Raw genomic sequence first — 19,624 nt, forward strand, 5'->3', positions numbered from 1 at the left:
TTGATGTGCGAAATGTGGGCCCGCGGACATTTTATCAACGTCAAAAAGAATCATCTGGCGGATAGAATCCCTCATCTCTGAGAAGATTGCATGTGTATGTCTCCGTAGCGCGCAAGCTTCATCGCCGATGACTTGGCGAGATGCTGAGCCGAGGTCGAGCGTGGTCAGGTTAAGAGACTACCCAGGTCGTTGCCCAGGTGTGCTGACAAGACTCGGCCAATCGCATCTCCACAACTCACTCCGTTCACTTGGCTATGGACACAACTCCTCTTCTCTCCACGCATTCTTCATCGGCCAATGTTCATGCATTCCTTGCTCAACCATCACCACTATACAACGCATCTCTGAAACGTGCAGAAGGTTCGCGTGGATCGAGTGCCGAATGCGCCAAAGCCATGTGTCAATCCGAACCCAAGCGGAAAGTGGATTTGCGATGTCAGTGGCGCACGACTGCCGCATTCAATAGTTTTCGAACTAAATCAAGTAAAGTAGCTCTTGATCTACTCAGGGGAGCGACCATGATCATAGCCCGTCCCTTACGCTAATGACTTACGTAGTGCAAGATCTACAAGGCCTATGCAGATCGATATATACCAAGATGCGCTTCCGCGACTGTTCCACCTGGTCGGCGATGCTAGAGAGGTGACAATGTAAACATTTCGTGGCAGACTACGATGCAACGTTTGGACAGGATGACGATCTTGAGCTTCACGACTCGCGTTGTAAGAATGGTTAAAGAAGGGTCATACGCTTGCTTATCTTGATCGACCAGGGCCCTGCATCTCCTCATCTTTTGGTTGTGCTTTCTTCTTGTACCAAAAGTTCAGCAACTGTCAATATGCGTCTCTCCGTCCAATCGCTAGCTCTTCTGAGCGTTCTTCCTGCGTCGCTCGCAGCACCGGCACCATCTCCAGCTGCGGCACCTGCACCGATCGCAGCACCAGCACCGGCTGTTGACGCAGTCCAGGGTCTGGATGAGCGTCAATTGCTCAGTAAACTCACATCTGGTTTAACCTCCCTTGTTGGTGGGCTTCTCGGCCAATGTGACCAAGCAGTCAAGGATGGCGATGCTCCGAAGGTGCTCGACATCCTTCAACAACTCCAGCCTACCTCGCGACCAACGAACATCGAAGAGGCAGTCGCAAGGCATTCTCAAATCTGGGCGAGCCCGACCACGCGAACGGACTTTTTCGCCGCTGTTGCGACCCAGATAGCCGGTGGCCTAGTCCTTGACGACACGCTAAAGGCCGCTTTCACCGGTGGTCTGCCCTTCGGCGAGAACAGCATCAACAACAACAACCCAGCAACCATCGGTATCTATCCCAAGAAGGATGCTGCTGATGCTCCATACACACTCTCCGAGTCTGCGCTCCGAAAAGCACTCTTCATCCCACCTAGCTTCACCTACGGCGCGAAACGCCCTGTGATCTTTGTACCCGGAACTGGTTCTTATGGAGGCACAAACTTTGCCAACAACCTCAGGAAGTTGTTGACAGGCAAGAGCTATGCTGACCCTGTATGGCTCAACATACCCGACGCTATGCTTGCGGACGCACAAACCAACTCTGAATACATTGCCTACGCCATCAACTACATCAGTGCCGTCTCACGCACGAACAAGGAAAACATAGCCGTCATATCTTGGTCTCAGGGTGGTCTGGATACACAGTGGGTGCTCAAATACTGGCCATCAACCCGTAAGGTCGTCAAAGACTTCCTGCCCGTGTCCCCAGACTTCAAGGGTACTGTTCTCGCCAACGCTCTCTGCCTCACACCGAACAGCGATATCGCGCTCCTTCCCTGCGACCCTTCTGTTATTCAGCAAGAAGCTACGTCCGACTTTGTCGCGTCGCTCAGGCGGAATGGAGGCGATAGCGCATACGTGCCTACTACAACCTTTTACTCTGGCCTCTTTGATGAGGTTGTCGAGCCTCAACAAGGCACCATTGCCTCTGCGTTCATCAATGACGCGCGCAATGTTGGCGTCTCCAACAACGAGGTACAGAAGGTGTGCTTTGGTCAGCTAGGAGGGTCCGTCTACGGCCATGCCGGCGTTCTGTTCAACCCGCTGACTTACGCGCTCATTGTTGATGCGCTTCAAAACGAAGGACCAGGCAACGTAGGTCGCATTGATGTCAAGAGCGTTTGCAGTACCTATGCCGCTCCTGGCCTCGAACTTGATGATGTATTGGCTACTGAAGGTCTCATTCCTATCGCCGGTGCAGCACTGCTGATCTACCCGCAGAAGGTGTACGGTGAGCCTGAATTGAGGGCTTATGCTAGGTAGCTGCGACGTACGAATGGGTACATTCATTATCGCAGTCAGTAATACATTCTGTAATTTGCTTCATCAACCTTGCTTAGCTATACTTTGCGTGGAAGCGTGCCCAAGCCAACAGTCATCCACTCTGGATTCGCCCATCACAATCCGGAGACCTACAGCCACAGAACTAAGCACTAAAAGAGCGCCTAATACAAGGAAAACGCTAAATAGGTATGCAGACTACATTGGGATAGAGCGGGTAAATTGGAAAACCCAGGGTTAATGTAGGCTGCAGGGTGTTCAGTCTTCTCCTTGATCAAGTGACAAAATGATTCAGGGAACAAACATCAGTATCCTAATAGCCCGTTCAGCTCGCGTGCTGTTCCAACTTGTCTCACTTTTTCTTCTCCTTCTTCTTCCCCCGCTTGCCAACCGGTGCGGGTTTCGTTGGTGGCTTATAGGATGGCTGAGGGAACGAACTCGTGATGTTCGAATACCCCGGATGATGCGCGAAGGCTCCGATACCGGGTGGAGTTGTATGTACCCCCGGATGGGTCGGATAGCCCGGCGCTGGAACAGTTATCGCTTGTTGACCTGGTGGCTTCACCATGTTACCACCGGTCCCTGCTAGTCTCACTGTAGTGACGTCTTCTTTAGCGACATTCTGGTCGAGGACGAACTGCTCTATCGACGTGAGCGTAGTAGGGTTTTTGGTCTTCATTGCTCTGTTGATCTCCAGAATTTTGGCTACCTTCTCTTCTTTCAGGAGACTTTTGAAGGCCGGCATACTAGCTGCAAGCTGAGCTGGGTCGGTCCAGTCCGGTGTGGCAGCAGTTGTGGGGGGTTGGGGAACGGACTTGGAGATGCCGGCAGGTCTAGTGAGAGTCGGGAGGCCAGACTGAGCATTGGAACGACGGGTGGAGGTACTCACAGACTGCGCAGGCTGCGACCGAGGCGGAACAGGAAAACTATGTTGCTTAATTTTGAGCCCTGGCGCCGTGGGCGCCTGGCGTGGCTGGAGGCACTGCGTCGGTGCTAAAGATGGATGGCCTGTCGATTGGTAAGAGCCCAATAGTGGGGAGTACTGCTGGATGGACTGAGCCGGTGTATATATCTGCGCCGTAGGAGTCGGTGTCGGCGATGGAAGCAGGGATGGCACTGCACTCTGTTGCTGTCCGACCTGCTGCACGTAATTCGGAGTAAGATGCTGCTGAAGTGTCGGATGTGGTGCGTACGGCAACCCTGGGTCGTTCATAGTATCATTGAACTGTCTCTGCCAGATTGGCGACATCGTGTCATGTTGAAGGCCTTGTAGGAAACCTTGAGAGCTCAGTGATGGGTGTTGTAGTCCAAGTCCTGGCTGCTGATTTAACAGCTGACCCTGTCTTCTTGCCCAGAATGCCTCAATTTCTTGGTTTCGACGTCGATAGTGCTGCAACTCAGGAATGGTCAAGGTTCCCGAGAGCCCAGGCTCAGTGAAGTCGCCGGGCTTTGCGTAGAGCAAACGAGGGTCAATATCGTGGTCTGTGGGTGGTCTTGTCGTCATCGTGAAAGTTGAAGTTCCAGGTTGATTATCCACAGATGAAAGGGAATAGTTTGGCACTGATATGCGTGTAAGTATCCACAAGTAAGCAAAAGTTCCGATGCGGAAGAGAGTGTACAGCCTATGTAGCAGTTGAAATCTGGACAGCGTAGAGGAGGCGAGAATGTATATACGATATTACCGAGGTTATCGAGCAGGATTGTGAACAGTGAAGGTGGGATGTAGGGCTTTAAGGGGGTGCAGAGCGTTGTGCTTGCGACTGTGTGGTAGCAGATCTGGTGAAAGCACGTACATACCTCTGGTGTTTTTGACCGCAATCTGCATGAGCCGTACACTCTCGTACTTCTTCCATGCTTCACTAGGCTGGGTGTGGCGATGCAGCAAGTCGTAGGGTCCCTTTAGCTGCGCCCGCCGGATGAGAAACCTCGCCAGAGGCTGCAGGTTATCCGTGAGTCCATTGAGCTCGGCTGGGAGACCTCGATGCCTACGTTCAATCGCGAAGAAGATGCGCTCAAAGAGAAGATCGTCGCCGTCCATAGAGGATTTCTGAAACAGATCAGCACCCCGGCGGCGGTCACAGTAAACAAATGAGGGAACTTACGGGCTGGTAGCTAGAGAAATCGAGCGCTCGTTGTACGTATGCCGCGATGTCGAGATCGCCATGCAGCACGTGCTTGAAAGCGTAGCGCAGGTAGGGTGTGAGAGTCTGCGCAAACCATTGCGGATCAACGGGGAGTGTCGGGGCGTTCATTGTGGGCATTGCACTGGCTGGGTCATAAATTGTTGCGCGGTCGGTGAGAGGAATTTTTCAAAGCTGCAACGAGGATTTAAGGAAGTGAAATCGTAGAGTATGCGAGACAGTTCACCGTGTTCACCACGACAAAGCTGCGACAAGAGTCGAACAAAGTGAAGGGCAGAGTATGTGAGACAATTTTCCAGCTTCACCGCGAGAAATCGGCGACAAGAATCAAGTATTCGAGACAGCTTATCGACTTCGTCCCGAGTTCACCACGACTTCCGTAAACCTCAGTGCACGAACTTTGCTACATAGTATGCCGGAAGCTCGAGACGAATGATAACGATGATTGCCTTCGCCCACGAGCCGCATCCTGCGCGAAAACAGTGTCGACCATGGTAAGCAATAATGCAGATGAATCAGTCGTTATTCTCGAGGTGTTGCTAGGAACTATTCGAAGTAGTCTCATCATCGGGTAGAGCGCAGTGGAGGCTCAGCGGAAAGATAAGAGTGAGGAATAGCGTATAAAATGCTTCGCTAGCTGTCACTTCTTTTCACGATGGCGTCAGGCAGCATTTCGTCTTGAATTCTTTGGTGGTTACTGCTATTTGCATCACCCCATGGTTACGAGACGAGTGTACACCAAATGTAGAACGATCTTCATGATTGGGTCTCAAGCATTGTCACTACCTAGCCATGAATCTGAGACAATTACATACAATTCCTGAATGCTGTCGTTTGCCGTCAAGTTATACACCCATTCCTTGTCCATTCACATACTTGAACACAAGAAACCCTCACTTGGTGCAAGTCCATCCCGGTCGTGTGGTGTTTGAGCCCCCTAAGCACGAGGCCAAGTGCAGTTCTTCTTGAGACAGCAGCCGTTGATGACACATGTGCAGCCACCGAAGAAACCCTAGACGCATACTTATCAGCCAGGTACAGTATCGTTTGTTCTGCGATAGCTAGCAGAGGAGAGAGTCTACGTTGCATGGACACTCGACACAGGCTGTGAGAGTACCGGCGTCTGCGGCATTGCCGCTATCGACGCTAGTGTCGGCCTCGATGAAGGAGCGCTTGAGCGAGAACTTTGGGAAGTGATGATCAATACAGTCTCAGACAAAACGGCGGTACATAAAGGAAGAACTTACAGCTCCAGGGGCGGCCATGGTGGCTCCGAAAAGAAGAGCGGCGATGATGGTGGTAGCCTTCATAGTTGCGACTCGGTTTTGGTTGCTGGAGGTAATGGAGGCTAATGTACTGATTGTGTTGGGAAGTTTGAAGCAGTTGATGACTGTGATCGAAAGCAAGATGCGAAATCAGCAAGGAGTAGGAACGGTGGATTATGTACTGTGTGCGACTGCTTCTCCAGGATGCGGGTAGCTAGCGTGGAAACCTCATACAGCAAGCACGCCCGCCGTGAGCTTGTTGGGCTTGGGTTTTTACAATCTTCTGGATCGCTAGTGGCTGTTATTCTCATCGAGTGGAGGATTTACGTGCTCACGACAGGAGGCGACTGTGCGGTTGCACCTTCCAGACTGCGATGGGCCTGCCACGCATCGCTCTTGGAAAGGCCGGCCCAGAGCCGTCGCCGTATTCTCCATCGTGCTGGATTCATGCTGTAAACTCCCTCATTTGCCATACAGACCCGCTCGAGGAGCGACTTCGAGAATGCTCTAAGGGTTCCTATGATTTCCAAGCTCTTGCTTAGTCCTCCCCATCGCGCCTGCTCTGACAATGTGAAGCAATTCAACGAATGTATCGTGAGCTGACACTAAGGTGTTATAGCTTTACCTTCGGCAAAGAAGCATACGAGACTGTTAAAGTGCAATAAAGACGGCAGGCAGTGCAGTCGACGGGCGCGACTTTACATGGACACCATTCACGGGACGGACCCAACGTAATTCAAGATGAAGAACATGACTCATACGCATGGAAAGACATGAAGAGCGGATGTAACTCTACGAGAGCAAGACTCATCAAAACACGTTGAAGAAAGTAGACGAACAAAGCAGATCCTGGAGCAAGTAATCCGGATCGGGTGACTTGTCGGCTTTGGACGAAATTCTGTATGGAGATGGAGATAGTGTCAGTCGACTAAATCTTCGAGAGAGGGATAATCACGCCGTTGCATTGGTGTTCGCTGCGGGGTCAAGTCGAATAGGAAGTAAAGGGAGTGGTGGTTGCCCGTGACTGCCCAGGTGCCAAAACGTGCCGCGTGCACGAAGACAGCCGTCCGGGGTAATTTCGTCACCACCTAGGCAAACTTCGCGATTTCACTGCCTCCTTTGAGGTGCTTCAGCATGCCCATGTCCATTGGACTCGTTAAGCGGCGTGCCTTGTCAATGCAACAAAAACGTCTGAACGGTCTAGCTTCTGCGCTCCAGGGTCCCACACCTGGTAGCTTCACATCGACGTCATCATGCCGAAACCGCGACGCGCAACGTCCTTGTCAACAGGCTGTCGCAGCCAGCGAGGACGACAGACGACGTTCAATATGAGGCTGTGATTTCTATGAAACTAACTTGTAGCCTCTGCTAATATTGTATGCGCCTCTGGCTCAAATCGTCGCCCTCTGCACTGCCCGCATTCCAGCGATCACCCAGTCACATCTCTCGAGTTGCGCGCATCGCTTGCAGCAGACATATCGCAAACATGTCGACTGATACCAAGCAGCAAAAGAACACCAATTTTGGCCATTTGCCTCTATCGACATCTGGACCGCAGGAAACCAGCCTGACTGTATGACATGCACACGCACCCAAGCAGCCATACAGCTAACACACCGTGTAGGGCAATGCGCTTCTACGAACGCCCTACTTCAACAAGGGCTCAGCTTTCACCAAAGAAGAGCGCGATACCTTCAAGCTACATGGTCTCCTTCCCACCAACGTTCAGACCCTCGACGAGCAGGTCAAGCGCGCATATGCTCAGTACTCCTCCCGACCGAATGACCTCGCCAAGAACACCTTCATGACGAGTCTGAAGGAGCAGAACGAAGTCTTGTACTACAGGGTATGCGGCGATTGATGGTGTCGGTCATGGCATGGCATGGCTGACGACTGCAGCTCATCCTCGACCACCTCAAGGAGATGTTTTCGGTCATCTACACCCCCACTGAGGGTGAGGCGATTGCCGACTACTCCAAGATCTTCCGGCGACCTGAAGGTTGTTTCCTCAACATCGACGACGCAGATCGCGTCGAGGACGATATCAAGCAATGGGGAAATTCCGACGACATCGATCTGATAGTCGTAAGCGACGGACAGCAGATACTTGGCATTGGCGACCAAGGTGTAGGGGCCATCCTCATCAGCATAGCGAAGCTCGTCATCTACACTCTGTGCGCAGGTATACATCCTTCGCGAACGCTGCCTGTGGTCCTTGACTGCGGCACCGATGTCAGTAGAGAAACCCCAATTAGATGCACATGGCTAACAAAAGTAGAACAAAGACCTTCTCAACGACGAGCTTTATCTTGGCATGCGAAAGGAGCGAGTATACGGCGAGCGATACGATGAATTTGTCGACAAGTTCGTACGGGCTGCGAGAAAACACTACCCCAAAGCCTACATCCACTTCGAGGATTTCGGATTGAACAACGCGCGAAGGATTCTGGACAAATACACACCTGAGATCGCATGTTTTAACGATGATGTACAAGGCACCGGCTGCGTAACGCTGGCAGCCATCATGGCAGCTTTCAAAGTGAGCGGGACCAAATGGGAAGAAGCTCGCTTTGTCATGTTTGGCTCGGGATCGGCAGGCACGGGAATTGCAGACCAGATCCAAGATGCTATCGTCCAGAACACCGGAAAGTCGAGGGGAGAAGCCGGGCGCCAAATTTGGTATGCTGCTTCACATCCTTAGCCGACGAACCCACGCTGACCTCCATCTAGGTGCGTTGATAAGCCTGGTCTCCTTTTACAAGGCAAGAAGGATCAGCTCACCCCAGCTCAACTTCCTTTTGCGCGAGAGGATAAGGAGTGGGAAGGTAAACAGCATGGCGATCTCCTGTCCGTCATCAAGGAGGTGAAGCCACACGTTCTCATCGGTACCTCGACCAAGCCAGGGTCTTTCTCAGAAGATGTCGTTCGAGAGATGGCGAAGCACGTCGAGCGCCCTGTCATATTCCCACTATCAAACCCAACCAAACTTCACGAAGCTAAACCCCAGGATTTGTTCGACTGGACCGACGGCAAAGCGCTTGTAGCGACCGGTTCGCCCTTTCCGCCAGTCAAGCACAATGGCAAGGAATACGATATCTGTAAGTCTATGAAAGTCTTTTCCTGATGATGCCGCTGACCACTACAAGCCGAATGCAACAATTCTGTAACGTTCCCTGGCATCGGCCTCGGCGCTGTCCTCTCCCGAACCCGCCTTATGACTCCCGCTCTCCTCGTTGCAGCCGTCCAAGCCCTTGCCTCGGCCGCTCCCGCTCTGAACAACCGTGGAGCCGGCCTCCTACCAGACGTCGAAGATGTGCGCGACATCAGCGTTCAGATAGCAAAGAATGTGATCAAGAAGGCCGTGGAAGATGATTTGGCCCAAGAGAAGGACATACCAAGTAGCGATGCAGATTTGGAGGAGTGGATCAGAGAGCAGATGTGGGAAGCAGAATACCGTCCGCTGAAATTAGTCGAGCACAGCAATGCGACTGCACACGCGAGGGGAGAAGCAGGCACAGCGAGTGGGAAAAGAGAAGCAAAGCATTGATGGTAATGAGACGCACAGCGCCAGGCTGTATGTTACCAGTCGGATGTCATTCGCCCCGCGTTCGTCTCTTTCTCACTCAATCATGACATCAAAACATGTGCTATACTTGTTCGCACCGTCAAAACTCCACACCCAGACCATCATATGTCGGCCCTTCTCCATACACTCTGGCCTGTGGCAACACATTAGCAAAAGGACCACCTTCAGGCACACCTTTCCCACTACTAACAAGACAGTACCAACGAAGAAAAGAGGACTTACAAATGCACCGTCTGCCAATTTCCCTTATCCTGCAGCGCCGGCGGCGCCGTAACCTTCCAATCCGCCGGATACGCAAAGCTCTCCTCACTAAACCCGTTGTCCTGAATAAGATTCTCCTTCGTCAATTCCTTCACGTCCACAATTTCCTTCTCTTTGCTACCAGCCCAGTACACGGCGACCCTTCCCGGATTGCCCTTTTCCACGCCGCCGAAATTACCCCGGCTGTGCCCGTTGCCGCCAAACATGAGTGTTATGGACGATCCAGCTGCAGCAGTTGCCATGGGGGCCGGCGCAGTGTGAGTGGGTGGCTTTCCACCAGGCTCTTGCGGGATCGTGGGAGTTAGGTATTGGACTGGCGCACGTTGGCGAGGGTGGCAGACATGCGTGTCGGATCGCGAGGCTGCGGCTGGGAGGTCCCATAAATCTGGAGGTTGTTAGTGGGGAGTATAGACGGGAGGAGGAAGAGGGATATACGCACATTCTATGCCTTCGTTTATCCAGTCGCCTGGATTCTGCTTTGCGCGCGGCCAGCCGTGGCATAAGTTTGCGAACCAAGGCATGCTGTGGGAGGGTTAGCTATCCCGTTCTCTTTATTTGTATATGTGATTGGGTACGGAGTACTTACAGTGGATCAACCGGCGCCAGTGGGTTTTCAATAGCTGCGGCTGCCATCTCAGCTTTTATACCCGTATTGTTGTGGTTGGTGCAGTGCAGCCATGAGTGTGCGGAGGCTGTGGTAAACAGCGTTGTTGCTGGGGCTAGGATGACTAGTTTCATGCTTCTTGCAAGTATGGAGTATTCGGCAAAATTGGCAATATCGAAGGGAGGCACTGGGGCTACGTAAATAATGTACTCGAATCTTGACAGCAAAGTCTCTTCATATGGCGAAGTGTCAGTGAATTTACATATATCAATGATGACATGGCTATTGTTAGCTATGAAGCTAAGCAAAGAAAGAACACAGCAGTAACAATGTGCGTGAAGTTGCGTGCATACGGTAATGATTGAAGGAAATCACATTGAGAAAAATTATCATAGAGACATGATATTTTAACGCTCAATGTTGACTGGTAGCGTTATGAAGCACCAATACTGTATGACCCAAACGCCAGTCTTCAATCACACACTGTGCCTATTGATGCCAAATTCTCGGTAACAAAAACCTCCCGCCTAATACTTCACACAATAATCTTCGTACCTTCATACTTCATTGCATCTTTTTCCGACCCCAGCTCCTTTCAAAACTGCACTGTGTTCGAATCTTTATACTCTAACGTTGCCATCACAGTCTCTTTCCCCAGCGACAACAATATCTTCCCAACAGTCCTCTTCACGACCCACCAAGCGATAGAGCTCAATCCCACAGTCCAGTCTTTGTAGAAGCGCAAAACGCTCATGACGTAAATGTGCACGAAGTTGTCATCGACGTCTTTGCCAGACATCGTTTCGTATGCAGCCTGTGAGATATGCATCATAATACGGGAAGTGATCTGGAAGCACAAAGTTTCAAGAGCGAATGCACCCCACTTCTTCAATAGCCTGGGTCCCGTGTCTCCCAACGCCTCACGAAATGTACGTCTGGGTTGATATGCCGACTCGCGGTACGTGGTATGTAAGCGTACTCTTTTGGGTCGGTCGACGGAGTCTATCGCGCTTGGAAACCATGTCGATGGCAAGAAGAACGTTAATCCGGGAAATGTGACGTCGCCTCCTGGGGTGCACGTTCTTGGAACTTTGTACTGGCAAACAGGTTCGCCGGGGATGACTACGTTGATGGATGAGCGACGGTAAAGAGCTTCCTCTGAGTCGCTTTCATACGTGTTGTTGTGCAGTGTGGGCTTCTCTGGTGTGAGCATCATGTGGACGTAGGGGATTGCGAAGGTGAGTGCGAGGAGGAAGGGTAGGCGAACGGCGATTTCGAAGAGGAACAGTGTGACGATTATGGCTACTAGGATGTGGAGCTGATACTGGTTAGCGATGCGACTCTAGATGTTCGGGTTGTGGAAAAATCCTTACCGAATACGATTTGAAATATTGCACCAGAAATTGTTGGCTATCTTCGGGTGCGTTCTCGCACTGCGACATTGAGGTCAGAGATTCGCTCTCCTGTCTCCAACCGCGGCTTGTGCTCGCAGTAATCTGACTCGGTGAATTGTCGGTATCATAGTAACATGGTTTATCTAAGAAAGGCAGGTTCCGAGAATGGCTGATGCTTCCTAGTCTTTGCTGGCTTGAGCTCATTTTGCTGTGTGTGTAATTATATAATTGTAACGGCATGGCTCTTGATTCTTCGCAGACGTCGTGCTAGGGTTCGTAAGTTTAGTGAAGATGTTTGAGCTGTGAAGCCTGAGCAGATGTGCTTGCGATGTTTGTTTGAAGTAGAGTAAGGGGCGGACAAAGAATGACTTCCAACGTCTCCAGATCTGAAAGAGCGCACACAACAATGCAGACCCACGATAATGGCTCAAAGAAACGCGCTTCGGGTTCTGGAAAGATTCAAGCGTGTACGTGTTGCTCAAATATGAGTTTGATGGATGTGGGGGCATGCTACGACAACGCGGTTTCGTAAGGCTGAGGATGGACCTGACGATACAAGAAGTGAAAGCGTGGACCAGTATATGGGTATATAAGAGGATGTACGAAAATGTTGGAGGAAACGCTAACATCGCCGTCGCTCGCTCGCTCGCTCGTAAAGTCCGTCGCCATTCGCCATTGCCGTGTTACCGCACAAAATTCCGTCATTAAACACTTTCCCGCGCCTCGGTCTCCCATATCAGAAACTGTACATTATGTTCGTAATCCTCATGGTTGTAGTAATGACCACCGATAGCATGATCTAACAACTCCCTCGCGAAGTAATCGTCTTGTCGTCTTATGAATTTGCAGAACTCTGCATACTCCCTCCCCAGTACGAATTGAACAAAGCATTCATTCATGACGAATTTGGTGGCATGCGCAATGTCCTCGATGTCTCTCATAGATGGGCTGACGACTTGAGACAAGAAGGACGAGATCGCCGCAGTCGTTGCGGAGCCGCTCAGGGATGCAAGATAGGCGAAAACAGTCGTTATGCCACGCTCCCCGAACGATGATCGTATCCGGTCCTCGCGTTCTTGGCTTGTCCGGATTTCAGCCAGTACGATTAGAGTCCTGCTCCCCACTCGTTCAACATCGATGTGATATGAGCTTTTTTTCTTGCAGTCCGGACCGTTCCGCGCATGTGCATTCGCCCCCGCATCGTGAAAGTCGATTTTGAGGGCCGGAGTTGCATTATTCGCTATGAGATGCCGGTTCAGGTAAGCCACAAAGTGATTGCGCAGGCTATGCGTGGCCGTGGGGACTTTTTCGGATAGCACGGCAACTGCGAAGTCGTCTGTAGGGTTCGAGATGGTGGGAATGAAGGCTCGAGCTAGGTCCGTGCCCAAGCGATGCGCTAGTCGGTCGTCACCAAATACATATTTCTGGTAGTCCTTGAGGGAAAACGGAAATGCTGTCTCGTCGCGGCCGACGATGTTGTGCAGCGAGAAGACATCCTGAACCATTGAGACTCGAGGGATGCAAGACCCTAAAAGATGAAATTTCGTGGGTCAAAGAGAGTGCGCGAGCATTTTGAGGTCCGCTGGCCGTGTAGTTAGCGGCGACCACCGTCTGGATTTCGACCTGCCAAGAAGGGGGCTGTGTAAATGTCACTCTTCTCGAAACCGCCCGTCTTTGACTAAAATGCCGCACAACACGTCATAGGCCAGCCTCTCCGATGGACTTGGATTTATGGTAGGTTGAAGCTACGTGCTGATATCCAGGTCATTGCAGATCAGTGCTGCCGACTGGAGCATCGAGGGGCGAGTGCCGCGTGTCGCTCTTGCCCTTTCACATGTCACCCATCAATACTCGTCTGCAGGGCTGAAAGTGCAATGTGCGCGGTGGAAGCGAAGGCGACAGCCATCAAAAAGCGGTGTCCCCGAGCGCTAGATGACAGTGAGAAGTTTGGAAGCGCCGTCGGAACAGGAACCGCCAAACAGAATAGGTTAACAGGTTCGGAATGATTCTTGCGAAGAAGACGACAGAAGATGGCGGATAGAACGTCCCGTATAGTACCCAGGTAAAGCCTATGTGCCATGTTGTACATATGCCATGGCAGACTACAACCTAATAAGCAAGTGCGCGAAAGCTTGTTCGGAGAGCACGATGCTTGGCGAATGCTTCACGTGGATTCGCTCCACCATACGGACGCTGTCAATGCCACTTCCAAGGTTGCCGATTGCCAAATGGGTACTACATAGCTACTGGTTAAGCCGCTTCTCACAAAATCGCTGAGCGGGGCAATGCGCACCGACATCCGCTAGCGGGCGTGCTTTCGCTTTCTCCAGGCACAAAGGTCTGCGAACTCCTCGGAACTACCTACATAGATACCGTCCTCACAAAATCGTCGCCAACCACTTCACGCTTTTCTACGGATCACAGTGGAAGGCCTAGCACGGTTTTTTTTACAGGTATTCCCTGAAACATGGCCATGATTGGTCTCAGGGTCTACCGGGTCAGACTTGTCAAGAGATGTAGCGTTGCCGAAGTTGGGGTAGTCTGCGAGAAAATGGCTCATCGTCTGCACAGTAAAGTCACGCTTAGCGCTGAGACTTCTAAGTGAAAGCACGGTAAGCGACAACAAGACAATGTTCAGATTCGTAGTCCCATGAGGTGATGATGCCGGATAAAGAGCGCCCAGTGCCGGTGATACCTAGGTAAGGTGAAGCAATTGCTACGCTCCTCCCACATGTGGGGCGCGTGCGACCACATCATCCACGAATTCCAGGATCATGGAGACTTGACCCAACCTTGGAACAATCATGTGCGCTCATCACCATCGAAATGCATACTGGACGCCTCGGCATCTAGGCTCCCCTTAGCTATGCTACGACCTGTCCGCTCGCTTGCATTGTGGGCGATGTTTCTCGCTTGTCCTGAAGAGACAACAACCACGCTCGGCTGTACGGCAGATAGCGGCATACACGTCGCTGCTGCATTAGATAGGCGACTACTGCGCAAGAGGGTAGTTGAAGAAGTCGCGTCGCGGCCGCAATCACTGAGAGAGAGTCAGCCGCACGCGAGTGAGTGCCCAGGTGGTGTGATTTCCATCAAAGCCGCGCGATGTCGGCAGTGATATCGGATGTCAATGGCACCACCAGCTTCACAAGTTTCAAAGACGCAATCGCACTGGAGACATGTGTCAGATGAAGGTTGCGGATACAGACTACAGAGGCAACTGGCGCGCGGACAACGCATTCGACATGAGATACTGAATCAGCCTGTAGATGTCGGGGCGGAATTACGAGTCGCGTTTTGCCAAGCATTGGAATGGTCTTTCGAGCTTCCGACACGCGTCAGCTTGTGCTACCAACACTAACGCGCGCAGCGCCCACACATCACGCGCCAGCTCGGCTCGGCCCATCGCATGCCATGACGGTTGAACGGGTATTATTGCTAGTCTCCTATCTACTCACAGCCTCCTTGTTCTCGCCGTGGCCGACCTACTCGATGGCGATTTTAACCGAAATGGAACCCTTCGTCGTTTGCGCAACAATCAAGTCGTGGTCGTACGAAATGTCCTCCTTTACGGTGTCCACAAGCTTCGCCCTCGGAAGAACATTGAGGCACATGTACGCGCCCATGATGTACAGCTCACAGTACGCCAGTTGCTCGCCAATGCAGCTGCGGCTTCCTTTTCCGAACGCAATCAGCTTCTTCTGGAGCGCATAGTTTTGCGATCCATCCTCCAACAGCCAACGCTCGGGAAGGAACTCGTCCGGGTCGGGGAAAAGCTCCCTGTTCCAGTGATTGATCATGGACGTCATGCCAATAGGTGTACCCCTTGGAATCACCCAATCAGACTTGCCATCGGCCGAAACGTAGTGCAAGTCCTCCTGGCGCGCAATTCTTGCTGATCGATGAGACACGCCGGGCATCGTACGTAGACATTCTTGCAAAACAGCCCAGAAGTAAGGTACCTTCTCCAGCTCAACCCACTTCACAGTCTGTGTGTTGATGCCGGCGGCAGAGAGATCCGCCATCAGTCTCTGGTAAATCTCCGGCTTTGCAAGATTCCAGTATGTGAATACAGTAAGAATAGCCTGCGGGTCCTATTAGCTCTGGTTCGTTGATGATAACATTCGACGAGTACTTACAGCAGTAGTTTCGGTACCAGCAAGCAAGAAGTTGAAGCCTTCACCGTTGTAGCGGAACTTCTCTTCCTCTGACATGGTCTTGTTTTTGCCCATGACCTCGGCGAAAACACGTCCATTCTCTGGGTTCTTCAAAGCCTGGCTGATGTACTGAGGAATCGTTACGTTCATGACTCGCATGACAGCCTTAATATCTTCACCAAGGTAATCGGCCATGAATGGAAGGACCTGAGCCATCTTACGACCCAAGGCGTTGTGGCGCATCATATACGCACTCTTGAAAAACGACTTGACCCAAGTCGCGAAGTTCGGCTCCCAACCTTCCTGTGCGACAAAGCCCATGGGCTCACCGAATGCGTACTGAGAGATGACATCGGCAGTATAGCAGTTGAACGCTTCCTTGACATCGAAAGCAGTCTTGCCGGCATAAGTGAGCATCTTGTCTGCCGTCATTACGGCAAATTCATGCACTTCGCCTTCGAGTTTCAACATCTGTTGGCGCGAAAAGAACTTGCTCAATGGAGCCTTGCGGGCACGGTGGAGATCATGGTCGACAGTCGAAAATCCAGTTACCGAAACAGGTCCAGCTCCTCCAGTGTTCAATTGATGCTGCCACTTGTCGCGTGGACGTCCAGGACCGGCATAAATCTCATCCGTGAAGGCAGGGTCGGAGCAGTGTAGTTCGTCTGGGTTTATGCGTACGATGGGTCCATATTGCTCATGCATGCGGGCGATGACTTTTCCATAGCGTCCTCCGAGCCACCAGTCGTGGTACGCTTCGTACAGGTAGGTTGCAGCTGCGATCTTCGGGCCAGGGAATTTGGCGAGTGGATGGAAGGGCGAAATGTTGTATAATGCAATGGCAATCCTATAGCCGACCCAGAGCAGGACGAGCCAAGCCACCATCGCGAGTGAGAAAACTGACTTGGAGCCCTGGGAAAGGCCCGAATGGTCGTCCATTTTGGGGAAATTTGGCAGTCTGTCGAGGCACAACTGCACAAAGGGGAGAACGTGATTGCATGGCGATGTTTCAGCGAGGGCAATGGTATATACCAGAATGGTGTCTCTAGGCGACTGATAGCTCAACAGGGTCGATCCCTTCTCCTTCCAATCGCTGGCTTTTGCAGTGCGTCCGCACCTGGCGATAAAACGAGCATCGCATGTGCAGCGCCGAAGATGCCCCGTATCGACTCCACTAGGTTTTCATTCAGCAACGAGACCATTGGTGCCCCAAGACCCTGAGGGACCATAGCGCCACGTGGAAAGGAAGTTAACACGCTCAAGTGGAGATGCGCATTCTCCACAGCGGGAATACTGTCTCTTTTAGTTAAGCTGGATTGGAACTCAAAATTCTTCACTATCAGACCCATGAGGATAAGAAAGGGACAACTTCGCCGATATACGCGCGCCGATGGCGCATTTAGGTCTGGGTACCCGGGGATCTGGGATAGGGCTGTCGACAAGATCGGGGAACCTGCATTCTTCTATTTGTTTTCGAGAATTTTGGTCGCCAGGCCTCCTGCCTTAGGCAGAATACGACTCAGGCCAGTCATGAACCCTGCCCACACGTGTGGAGACGAACATGATGTCTCCTGCTTATCCCCTGCTTATTCATGCAGCCAATGACCCCTCGAGTCGGAAAGTTGCGGCATGCGGCCTGTCATAACGGCAAGCGGATGAGGCGCCCGGCAATGGCCCTTGGCGCTGTGGGTCAATACCTGGTCTAGACTGTTTCACTGTCGGCGATACTCTGCCGGCACGTTGCCAATTCTCTTGAAGCCTCAAGTCAGTATCTTCGTTACGACTCAAGCTGCATGATTACTCAAGATTGATGGGGCTTCCTTACGATCGTCATCTCGCACAGGTTGACATTACTGCATGCGTATCCGGGGAACGCGAACGCACATCCGGAGGGAATAGTTCAGGTGTTCGGCCAACGTTTGTAGCAATGATCCTTACGATCTCCACTGTTGAACGTTGAAAGGCAAGGAATTGCTTTCGGTCCGCCGGGCTAGGCCCGCTAACCCAACGGGTATGCCATCATTACGAAAGCCAAAGCAGTTTTGACGAAGGACAGGAGACGGGAGGCATGGATCAGGTTTTAACAATACACTGTTGCCCCGACTCATCGCCCCGACTTCATCTCTTCGTTCTTTCCTTTTCTCCAGTTCCCACGACAGGACCCACTCTTTTAGTACTCCGTTCATTACTTTGCATCTCTCCGGCATCGAGTGATTGCTTCGGATCAGGGTCTTGCCTCCGCAGGTCAGGATGGTGGAAACGATCGATATAGCGATGGCCAGGAGCGGCCGCGACTCCATGATAGCGATGTCATGTCTGTGGCTGCTCTTCGCTGCAACTGTTGCCCTTCGATTCTATGGACGCATGCGTGGACCTGGACTCGCACTGGATGACATTTTCGCCGGTGTTGCGCTGCTCCTATCGACAAGTACTATCGGTCTGAATGCTTTCGGTATGCAGCAACCTCGTAAATAGAAAGAACCTATGTTGACATCAAGCAGTCTTCACAATTGGAGTTGGTTACGACCTTGACCCAACCTCTGACAAATTTCCCAAGCGTAAGTCTGCTCTAGAGGCTATTGTATCTGGTGGAGATGGTGAACTAACCACCTAATAGTGATGAACAACCTCCCGGTTGTCATGCAGATAACCTTTGCCTTCACTTTGATCTACATCTGGTGTCTCGCGGCTCTCAAGCTATCCCAATTGGCCCTCTACCACCGTGTCTTCCAACTGCAATTACGCCTTGCAGTCTACATCACTGCCGGCATAGTCATTGCATGGGCTGTCATCTTCAACTTCGTCTTTATATTCCTCTGCGACCCCATCTCCCAACAATGGACCCTTCAACGAGTTGGACACTGCATGGATCAGATCTTGCTGCTCAAGTGTCTGATTCTGACAAACATGGCGACCGATCTCATGATCGTAGTCATCCCAATCCGTTGTGTATGGCAGTTGCAAATGCGAAAGACGGAAAAGTTTGCCGTGTTGGCTTGTTTCGGTTTGGGTTTGGCCTGCGTGGTTATCAGTATTGCGCGCTTCGTTCTCATTTTCACCGTCGGTAAGTACTGTCGATCTGACGAGGGCGAGAAACACGACTGACAGTTTGCAGATCTCATCAACAACCTCACTGGTACATCTGGCACAACATTCATGCTTTGCACCGTCGAGCTCATGCTGGCTGGTCTCTGTATCAATATCCCCATGTTGCGTCCCTTTTACCTCCAGTGGCGTAAGACGTACAAGAGTCAATCAGGAAGCCACAATCTCAGTGCGATCAAGAGGTCGAACACTGGAGGACTGGGGTCGCACCAGCAACCAAGGCCTGGGCACTACACCCAGTGGATGGAGTTGGTGAGTCTGATGCAATACGTTCCGATACGGGAGACAAGACTAATCAAACGCAGCACGACAAGGATCAAACAAACATCACCGTTACGGGCGACGACGCGAGTTCGGAACGAAAACTCACTGCGCCGGAGCCGCTCCCATTCGATGCTATACAAATATCCAAGGATTTCAAGATTACCCGAACCTGAGTCGAGAGTCGCCTCAGCATCGCCATACATCGCATCAAGAAGACGGTTGGGTTCCAGACGCAATCATATGAAAGATGCAGCGCATCCTGGGAAGACCTGGCGCCATGCTCTAACAAGAGCAGTCGCAGTCGCCCGTCTCAGCGTCGGTGATAGCCACTACTTTACTACCTGGAGCCACCGGGCAATCTTCGAAAAGTGTTGCAGGGGAAAGTGTTGGGACCTGGCAAACCTACCGCGCAAGGAGAATGAGAACATCCAGCGGCAGACCAGATTGCAGCACGTGTACAATATAATGATATGAAGTCTGGTAATGCAAGAGACGAGAACCAAAACCGTGAACATAGCTTCATAGTTCATTACTGCAGTAGA

The 19,624-nt window shown here is 51.7% G+C and overlaps 9 protein-coding genes across 9 annotated transcripts; 3 read left to right on the plus strand and 6 right to left on the minus strand.

The window, feature by feature from the left end:
- The first annotated feature begins 652 nt into the window (after positions 1-652).
- On the plus strand, positions 653-2,379 carry BKA58DRAFT_27109 (uncharacterized protein). Its single transcript, XM_046166799.1, has one exon. The coding sequence runs from the start codon at positions 839-841 to the stop codon at positions 2,285-2,287; it is 1,449 nt and encodes a 482-aa protein (XP_046031816.1). The 5' UTR covers positions 653-838; the 3' UTR covers positions 2,288-2,379.
- A 185-nt stretch (positions 2,380-2,564) lies between these two features.
- Positions 2,565-4,557, minus strand: BKA58DRAFT_447605 (uncharacterized protein; the record flags this gene model as incomplete). The annotated part of the gene is made up of 3 exons (XM_046174240.1): positions 2,565-3,865; positions 4,103-4,352; positions 4,408-4,557. 3 exons carry the CDS (start codon positions 4,555-4,557, stop codon positions 2,658-2,660), a joined length of 1,608 nt encoding a protein of 535 aa, XP_046031817.1. The 3' UTR covers positions 2,565-2,657.
- A 950-nt stretch (positions 4,558-5,507) lies between these two features.
- On the minus strand, positions 5,508-5,756 carry BKA58DRAFT_434692 (uncharacterized protein; the record flags this gene model as incomplete). The annotated part of the gene is made up of 2 exons (XM_046173283.1): positions 5,508-5,630; positions 5,694-5,756. 2 exons carry the CDS (start codon positions 5,754-5,756, stop codon positions 5,508-5,510), a joined length of 186 nt encoding a protein of 61 aa, XP_046031818.1.
- Positions 5,757-7,197: 1,441 nt separating this feature from the next.
- On the plus strand, positions 7,198-9,258 carry BKA58DRAFT_306180 (uncharacterized protein; the record flags this gene model as incomplete). Its single annotated transcript, XM_046167098.1, has 6 exons — positions 7,198-7,284; positions 7,336-7,557; positions 7,611-7,943; positions 7,990-8,390; positions 8,442-8,809; positions 8,858-9,258. 6 exons carry the CDS (start codon positions 7,198-7,200, stop codon positions 9,256-9,258), a joined length of 1,812 nt encoding a protein of 603 aa, XP_046031819.1.
- Positions 9,259-10,013: 755 nt separating this feature from the next.
- On the minus strand, positions 10,014-10,406 carry BKA58DRAFT_374160 (uncharacterized protein). The gene has a single exon (XM_046169297.1). The coding sequence runs from the start codon at positions 10,294-10,296 to the stop codon at positions 10,141-10,143; it is 156 nt and encodes a 51-aa protein (XP_046031820.1). The 5' UTR covers positions 10,297-10,406; the 3' UTR covers positions 10,014-10,140.
- A 398-nt stretch (positions 10,407-10,804) lies between these two features.
- On the minus strand, positions 10,805-12,028 carry BKA58DRAFT_27158 (uncharacterized protein). Its single transcript, XM_046166801.1, has 3 exons — positions 11,536-12,028; positions 11,338-11,480; positions 10,805-11,284 (listed from the first exon to the last, which is right to left on the minus strand). The coding sequence occupies exons 1-3, from the start codon at positions 11,794-11,796 to the stop codon at positions 11,083-11,085; spliced, it is 606 nt and encodes a 201-aa protein (XP_046031821.1). The 5' UTR covers positions 11,797-12,028; the 3' UTR covers positions 10,805-11,082.
- Positions 12,029-13,355, minus strand: BKA58DRAFT_27157 (PRTase ComF-like protein). The gene has a single exon (XM_046166800.1). It carries the CDS (start codon positions 13,059-13,061, stop codon positions 12,261-12,263), a length of 801 nt encoding a protein of 266 aa, XP_046031822.1. The 5' UTR covers positions 13,062-13,355; the 3' UTR covers positions 12,029-12,260.
- Positions 13,356-14,857: 1,502 nt separating this feature from the next.
- On the minus strand, positions 14,858-16,856 carry BKA58DRAFT_27162 (cytochrome P450). Its single transcript, XM_046166802.1, has 2 exons — positions 15,696-16,856; positions 14,858-15,641 (listed from the first exon to the last, which is right to left on the minus strand). Exons 1-2 carry the CDS (start codon positions 16,650-16,652, stop codon positions 15,042-15,044), a joined length of 1,557 nt encoding a protein of 518 aa, XP_046031823.1. The 5' UTR covers positions 16,653-16,856; the 3' UTR covers positions 14,858-15,041.
- Positions 16,857-17,464: 608 nt separating this feature from the next.
- Positions 17,465-19,337, plus strand: BKA58DRAFT_27199 (uncharacterized protein). Its single transcript, XM_046166803.1, has 5 exons — positions 17,465-18,165; positions 18,215-18,271; positions 18,331-18,777; positions 18,829-19,070; positions 19,124-19,337. The coding sequence occupies exons 1-5, from the start codon at positions 17,964-17,966 to the stop codon at positions 19,253-19,255; spliced, it is 1,080 nt and encodes a 359-aa protein (XP_046031824.1). The 5' UTR covers positions 17,465-17,963; the 3' UTR covers positions 19,256-19,337.
- Positions 19,338-19,624: the final 287 nt, after the last annotated feature.

The sequence above is a fragment of the Alternaria rosae genome, assembly GCF_020736505.1.
Source record: "Alternaria rosae strain MPI-PUGE-AT-0040 chromosome Unknown BKA58scaffold_1, whole genome shotgun sequence".
NCBI classification, from domain to species: Eukaryota; Fungi; Ascomycota; class Dothideomycetes; order Pleosporales; family Pleosporaceae; genus Alternaria; species Alternaria rosae.